Genomic DNA, 8,192 nt, shown 5'->3' on the forward strand with positions numbered 1-8,192 from the left:
TATCTATCTATCTATCTATCTATCTATCTATCTATCTATCTATCTATGAATGACAGATCTTGCTTAGTTTCCCAAGCTGCTGAAGTGCAGTGGTGCATTCATAGCTCGCTGCAACCTTGAACTCCTGGGTTCAAATGATCTGCCTGCCTCAGCCTCCTGAATAGCTGAGACTACAGGTGTGCGACACCATGGCTTGCTAAAGTGATTTTTTTTGTGTGTGTGTGGAGATAGGGTCTCTGTATGTTGCCCAGGTTGGTCTCAAATTCCTGGCCTCAACGATGCTTCCACCTTGGCCTCCCAATATGCTGGGATCACAGGCTTGAGCCTCCACACCTGGCCTTTGTCGATACTAAAATGAGTGTAGCTACATCTCTTGTTTTCAATACTCTTATCCACATAGCAATCCTAAAAGCCTGATCTCCTAGTGGGGCTAATTTCAGGCCACTTTGATCCTTGCTATTCTGATCTTTATGGGGAAGATAAATCCTGGGGAAAATGCACACCTTTCCTTTGGGTGCTCGTACACTTTGTTCATCTCTTTATGACACATTTACCACGTTGTACTGGAAGGGTTTATTCCGTGTCTCTATTCCCAGCTACACTCTGAACTCCTTGAGGGTAGGGGATGGGATGCATCTGTCTGTCCCGAGCACCCAGCAGTGATCCTGGAACATGATAAACATCCAAAAACTGTTCTGGCCTAGGACAGGAGATGGCCACTTTGCTGATGAGCTTCCCCAGGGCTGCCTTCACGTCCTTGTTGCGTAGGCTGTAGATAAAGGGGTTGAGCATGGGAATGACTACCCCACACATTAGGGTGACTGCCTTGTCCTTCTCGGAGGAGCTGGGGGATGTGGGCTGTAAGTACACAGCAAAGATGGTCCCATAGAACAGTGACACCACTGTGAGATGTGAGCCACAGGTGGAGAAGGCTTTCCACTTGCCCCGAGCCGAAGGGATCTTAAAGACTGTCCAGAAAATGCGGATGTACGAGAGGAGGATGCAGGAGAGTGGGCTGGTGCCCATGACAATGCCAGAAGCAAAGATCATCAGCTTGTTGGTGTGTGTGTCTGAGCAGGAGAGCTTCAGCAGGGGCATGAGGTCACAGAAGAAGTGGGAGATTTCGGAGCTGGCGCAGAAGGTCAATTGAACCATGAGGCAGGTGTGTATGAGAGACTGGAGGTTGGTGATCACCCACGATACCCCCAGCAGCAACCCACAGACACGAGGGCACATGACAACCAAGTAACGCAGCGGATGGACAATGGCCACGAAGCGATCGATGGCCATTACCGCCAGGAGAAAGCTGTCCATGGTCCCGAACAGGTGGAAGGCATACATCTGGGTGAGGCAGCCTGCAAAGGTGATGGCTCTGCTCTGAGTCTGGATGTTCACTAGCATCTTGGGGACGGTGGTGGAGAATAATAGGATGTCAACGAGTGAGAGGTTGAAGAGGAAGAAGTACATGGGCGTGTGGAGGTGAGAGTCCGTGATGATGGCCAGGATAATGAGGACATTTCCAATGATGGTGACCAGGTATGTGGAGAGGAACATTGTGAAGAGGAGGGTCTGATGCTCTGGCTTTTCTGAGAGTCCCTGGAGAAAGAATTCCGAGATTTCAGTTTGGTTTTCTGGTTCCATGTATGGTGGTTGTCTAGCGGGAACAAAAAGGGAGAAAAACCACACAGAGCCGGGGGTCAGAGATGCCATTCTAGTCCCAGCTTCCCACGGAAACCTATACTGTTCTGTGAAAATTCCATCAAATCCATCAAATTCCTTTGTGTTCGTTTATCCTCAAGCCATCTTCAGTGGACTTCTGTTGCTCCTCAAGCCAAGTCTTTCATGCCTGAGACAGTCAGGGTCTCAAGGATCTAACAGAGTCACTCATAGTCAACGTGGATGTTCTCTATAAACACTTTTGCTTCCTTCAGTGGAGCAAAGCTTCATAGAAAACAAAACGAAATGGCCCACGCCTATAATCCCAGCACTTTGGGAGGCTGAGGCGGGCAGATGGCTTGAGGTCAGGAGTTCGAGACTAGCCTGGCCAACATGGTGAATCCCCATCTCTATAAAAATACAAAAAAATTACTCAGGTGTGGTGGTGGGTGCCTGTAATACCAGCTACTCTGGAGGCTGAGGCAGGTGAATAGCTTGAACCCGGGAGGCAAAGTTTGCAGTAAGCCAAGATTGTGCCACTGCGCTCTAGCCTGGGCTACAGAGCAAGACTCTGTCTCAAACAAAATACAAAAAACAAAAAGAAAAAAAAAAAAAGAAAATCAAGCAGAATCAAACCTCAACAAAAACACTATACACTAAAGGGAACCTGACCATCTTCTGTTTTTCCTTCTCTTCCTTTCCTGTTATTTCTCCCTCTTTTCTTCTTCCTTTTTCTTTTTTTTTGAGACAGAGTCTTGCTCTGTCACCCAGGCTGGAGAGCAGTAGCACGATCTCAGCTCACTGCAACCTCCGCCTCCCAGGTTCAAGTGATTCTCGTGCCTCAGCCTCCCAAGTAGCAGGGATTATAGGCACGCACCACCCCGTCTGGCTACTTTTTGTATTTTTAGTAGAGACGGGGTTTCATCATGTTGGCCAGGCTGGTCTCAACTCCCAACGTCAAGTGATCTGCCCGCCGTGGGCTCTCAAAGTGCTGGGATTACAGGCGTGAGTCACCGCACTTGGCCATCTCCTTCTTTTCTTTCCTCCCTCCCACTCTCCTTCCCTTTCATACTTCCAGCAATGATATATAATTTTAACATCAGTTTTGTGTTAAAAACCGATGAATGGATAAGTAAAATGTGGTAGGAATATACAATGGAATACTATTTATTCAACCATGAGAAAAAAAGGAAATTCTATCATTTAAGACTATATAGATGAAGTTGGAGGACATTATGTTATGTGAAATAGCCAGGTACAGAAAGACAGATTCCACATGGTCTCACTTATATGTGGAATTTAAAATGGTGAATCTCATAGAAGTAGAGTAGAATGGGCTGGGCGCGGTGGCTCAAGCCTGTAATCCCAGCACTTTGGGAGGCTGAGACGGGCGGATCACGAGGTCAGGAGATCAAGACCATCCTGGCTAACACGGTGAAATCCTGTCTCTACTAAAAAATCCAAAAACCTAGCCGGGCGAGGTGGCGGGCACCTGTAGTCCCAGCTACTCGGGAGACTGAGACAGGAGAATGGTGTAAACCCGAGAGGTGGAGCTTGCAGTGAGCTGAGATCCGGCCACTGTACTCCAGCCCGGGTGACAGAGCGAGACTCCGTCTCAAAAAAAAAAAAGAGTAGAATAGTGGTTACCAGGGGCTGGGGGAGGGACGTGGGTGTTAGGGAGATATAGATCAAAGGATACAAAATTTCAATTAGATGGGAGGCATAAATTCAGGAGATCTATTTTACAGCATAGTGACTATAGTTAATAACAATGCATTGTATACTTGAGAAACTCTGAGAGTCGATTTTATGTGTTCTCACTACCAAGAAATGATAGGTAGCAGATGTTCTGAGGCTGATAATGGGGTCATACATTGAAAATGTCATAAGTCAGTTCTGGCATGGTGGCTCACGCCTGTAATCCCAGCACTTTGGGAGGCTGAGGCAGGTGGATCACCTGAGATCAGGAGTTCGAGAACAGCCTGGCTAACATGGTGAAATCCCGTCTCTACTGAAAATACAAAATTATCTAGGTGTTGTGGTGCATGCCTGTAATCCCAGCTACTTGGGGGGCTGAGGCAGGAGACTCTCTTGAACTTGGGAGGCAGAGGTTGCAGTGGGCTGAGATTGCGCCACTGCACTCCAGCCTTGGCAATGAGAGTGAAACTCTGTCTCAAAAAAAAAAAAAAAAAAAAAAAAAAAAGAAAAAGAAAAAAATATATATATAAAAGTCAAAAATGCATTGAACATACCTAACCTACCAAACATCACAGCTTAGCCTAGCCCACCTTAAATGTGCTCAGAACACTTACGTTAGCCTACAGTAAGGCAAAATCGTCTAATACAAGATCTATTTAATTTAATTTAATTTATTTTGAGACAGGGTCTCACTCTGTCATCCAGGCTGCGGTGCAGTGGCACAATCACGGCTCACTGCAGCTGACACCTCCTGGGCTCAGGTGTTTCTCCCACCTCAGCCTGCCTAGTAGCTGGGACAGGTGTTTTTATTTTGCTCTCAGCAATGATGATATCTGTAATGGGTTAAACCTTCTTAGGAGCCAGTTTCTTTCTTTTTTTCCCCAGCTATTGGCTGCTCAGCATGATTTTTATTTTATTTAATTTTATAATTTTATTTTAAGTTCCAGGATATATGTGCAGGACATGCAGGTTTGTTACATAGGTAAATGTGTGCCATGGTGGTTTGCTGCACCCATCAACCCATCATCTGGTATTAAGCCCAGCATGCGTTAGCTATTTATCCTGAAGAGGAGCCAGTTTCTTTCTTTTTCTTTTCTTTTCTTTTCTTTTCTTTCTTTCTTTCTTTCTTTTCTTTCTTTCTTTCCTTCTTTCTTTCTTTTCTCTCTCTCCCTCTCCCCCCTCCCTCCCTCTCTCTTTCTCTCTCTCCCTTTCTCTTCCTTCCTTCCTTCCTTCCTTCCTTCCTTCCTTCCTTCCTTCCTTTCTTTCTTTCTTTCTTTCTTTCTTTCTTTCTTTCTTTCTTTCTTTCTTTCTTTCTTTCTTTCATGAAGTCTCACTCTGTCACTCAGGCTGGAGTGCAGTGCCGTGATCTTGCTTCACTGCAACCTTCGCCTCCTGGGTTCAAGCGATTCTCCTGCCTCAGCCTCCTGAGTAGCTGGGACGACAGGTGTGTGCCACCACGCCTGGCTAATTTTTGTATTTTTAGTAGAGATGGGGTTTCATCATATTGGCCAGACTGGTCTTGAACTCCTGACCTTGTATTCTGCCCGGCTTGCCTCTCAAAGTGCTGGGATTAGAGGTGTGAGCCACCGCGGCCGGCTGGGAGCCAGTTTCTTAATGCATAGGTCTCACAATAACTGCCACAGGGAGACTGTGTTAGCTACAATTTACAGTGAGCAGATTGGGGCTGAGCGAGTTGCCGGGGCACTCAGCTTGCAAGTGCCTGATCTCGCCTTTGAATTTAGATTTATTTTCATTCTCTCATACTCCCTTTCCTCCCTAAGAATGGCCACTCTCACCTCTTTATGAGGCATTTGCAAGCTAAACTCTGTGCTGTCAACACGTGCAAGGGAAAAATATTCAACTACAAGCATTTACACGTGTTTCTTTTTGAGACAGAATCTCACTCTGTCACCCAGGCTAGAGTACAGTGGCACCATCTTGGCTCACTGCAACCTCTGTCTCCTGGGCTCAAGTGATTCTTGTGCCTCAGCCACCCAAATAGCTGGGATTACAGGTGCGCACCACCACGCCTGACTAATTTTTGTATTTTTAGTAGAGACGGGGGTTTCGCCATGTTGGCCAGGCTGGTCTTGAACTCCTGACCTCGTGATCTGCCCGCCTTGGCCTCCCAAAGTGCTGAGATTACAGGTGTGAGCCATTGCACCCGGCCAATGAAAGGGGTTTTTAAGGAAGGTTAGCAGCATAATCTCCTTGGTAACCCCAAGAGACCTTCAGCAAAGCCCTATGTTACTTTTTGAGGTTTTTTAGTGTTGGATTTGAGGTTTTTGCAGTGCGATGCTTGGTTTTCCCTAGGCTGGATAGAACACTGCGATTCCCTTCCTGGCAACGTATTTGTAACAGTCCTCAGTTGTTGACTTGGGTTGCATACAGCAAGCGGTTCTCTACCTTGAGCGTGCTTCAGGGTCACCTGGAGGGCTTGTTAAAACACAAAAAGCTGACTGGGCATGGTGGCTCACACCTGTAATCCCAGCACTTTGGGAGGCTGAAGTGGGAGTATTGCTTGAGGCCAGGAGTTCAAGACCAGTCTGGCCAAGAAAGTGAGGCCATCCCCCATCCTGCCCTGGATCTACAAAAAATAAAAACAATTTGCTGGGCATGGTAGCATGCTTCCATAGTCCCAGCTACTCAGAAGTCTGAGGTGGGAGGATTCCTTGAGTACAGGAGTTTGAGACCAAGCTGGGTAACACAGTGAGACCCTATCTCTACAAAATAAAAAATTAGCTGGGCATGGTGACACACACCTGTTAGTCCCAGCTACTTGGGGGGCCAAGGCAGGAGGGTCTCTTGAGCCCAGGAGTGGGAGACCATTTTGAGCAACATAGGGAGATCCCTGCCTCTACAGAAATAAAATTAGCCAGGCATGGTGGTATGTGCCTGTTATCCCAGGTACTCGGGAGGCTGAGGTGGGAGGATCACTTGAGCTTGGGAGGTTGATGCTGCAATGAGCTATGATTATGCCACTGCACTCCAGGCTGGGCGACACAGCAAGACCCTGTCTCAAAAACAAAAAGAACAAACAAATGAACGAACAAAACAATGCACCCCCCACCCCCGCCACCACTCCCAAACTCATCACACACAAAAAGCTAAGCACTTTCCCTGAAGTGTCTGGTGTAAAAACTAGCACTTCTAGACAGTTCCCAGAGGATGCTGGTGCTTCTAGCCCAGGGACCATACTTGGGGAGCTGCTGCATTGGAGAAACCTGTTTCTCAAGACCTCTCCTATCTGTGCAGGTGTCCTGCAGCTGCAGACCCTCAGTGCTTTTCCTCCACATGTCCTACCACAAAGGTCTGCCGTCTGTGTGCTTTGTACACTCAGAGAGTCTAGACTTGATCTCAGTTTCCTCTCTCTCTCTCGGCATCCAAGAAGGAGACAGATTCCTCTCCCACAACCCTCCACCGCCTCCCCCAGCTCAATCCCTTCCCCATCCCACACTTGCTAACCAGGATGGCATCACCAAGGGGAGGGTCCCAGGAAGCCTCCTTCTCCACCAACTGCTAGAGGATCCCGAGGTCAGCACTAAACCCCCAGGAAGGGAATGGGGGATTACTCACCTGTGATTGTTGGCGTGACCCTGATGTCTATGGGAAGGATTCATATGTGCATCCCCCCCCCCCCGAGACTAGGGCAGGTGAGTGGGGGAGCCAGGGGAACAACAGGATATTTATAGTCTGGAGACTCTAGGAGATTTCATCCCCATGGCTCCTTGTTAAGGAAGAGGATGCTAATTATTTTGTTTCTCCTCTTTGCCACATGTGACCTCTTCTTTTGGAGATGGGTGTGCTTTGGGATCACGGGGTGGGTAAGAAGAGGAAACAGCCACTAGGGATTCACTCTCACTAGGACATCTCCCTAGGGTCTCCTCCCAGCTCAGGCTGAGCTTCATGGAAGCTCCCAGGCAGAAAGGTCTGGGGGGTCCCAGACCCTGGTCGAGCACTCAGATGCCTGAATCTGAGAGGTTCTTTCATTCATTGCATTATGGAAGAAACTGTGTGGTTCATTAAGGAAAGCTCCAGAAGAGTATCAATCAATCAATCAATAGACACCGAATAAATGAATTTATCAAACACTTTTTTTTTTTTTTTGAGATAGAGTCTCACTCTTTCACCCAGGCTGGAGTGCAGTGGAATAATCTCGGCTCATTGCAACCTCCACCTCCTGGGTTCTAGCAATTCTCGCTCCTCATTCTCTCAAGTAGCTGGAATTACAGGTGCCCACCACCATGCCCAACCAGTCTTTGTGTTTTTAGTAGAGACAGGGTTTCACCATGTTGGACAGGCTGGTCTCAAACCCCTGACCTCAAGTGATCTGCCCTCCTTGGCCTCCCAAAGTGCTGGGATTACGGGCGTGAGCCACTACGCCCAGCCTATCAAACACTTCTTGATCACCTGCTGTAGGTCGGGTGTTCTGCTTGGCACTGGAGTTGGACATGGTGGCTCATGCCTATAATCCTAGCTACTTGGGAGGCCGAGGTTGGAGGATCCCTTGAGCCCAGAAGTTTGAGACCAGCTTGGGCAACATGGCAAGACCATATATCTACAAAAAATTTAAAAAAATTAGCCAGGATTGGTGGCACAGGCCGTGGTCCCAGTTACGCAAGAGGCTGAGGTGGGAGGATCACTTGAGCCCCGGAGGTCAAGGCTGCAGTGAGCTATGATCGCACCCCTGCATTCCAGCCTGGACAACAGAGTGAGACCCTGTCTCTAAAAAAAATCCTTCCTATCAGCCACAGAGAACGTATGTAGGATACTTGTTGAAATTCTCCTAGGGGCTTTAGTATATATTATAATTACTTTCCCTAACAATATTGGCTGAT

The 8,192-nt window shown here is 47.6% G+C and overlaps 1 protein-coding gene across 1 annotated transcript; it reads right to left on the reverse strand.

Moving 5' to 3' along the window:
* Window positions 1-491: 491 nt before the first annotated feature.
* On the reverse strand, window positions 492-1,721 carry LOC111554364 (olfactory receptor 1I1). The gene has a single exon (XM_023229874.1). The coding sequence runs from the start codon at window positions 1,708-1,710 to the stop codon at window positions 574-576; it is 1,137 nt and encodes a 378-aa protein (XP_023085642.1). The 5' UTR covers window positions 1,711-1,721; the 3' UTR covers window positions 492-573.
* Window positions 1,722-8,192: the final 6,471 nt, after the last annotated feature.

This window comes from Piliocolobus tephrosceles, chromosome 21, assembly GCF_002776525.5.
Source record: "Piliocolobus tephrosceles isolate RC106 chromosome 21, ASM277652v3, whole genome shotgun sequence".
Taxonomy (NCBI): Eukaryota; Metazoa; Chordata; class Mammalia; order Primates; family Cercopithecidae; genus Piliocolobus; species Piliocolobus tephrosceles.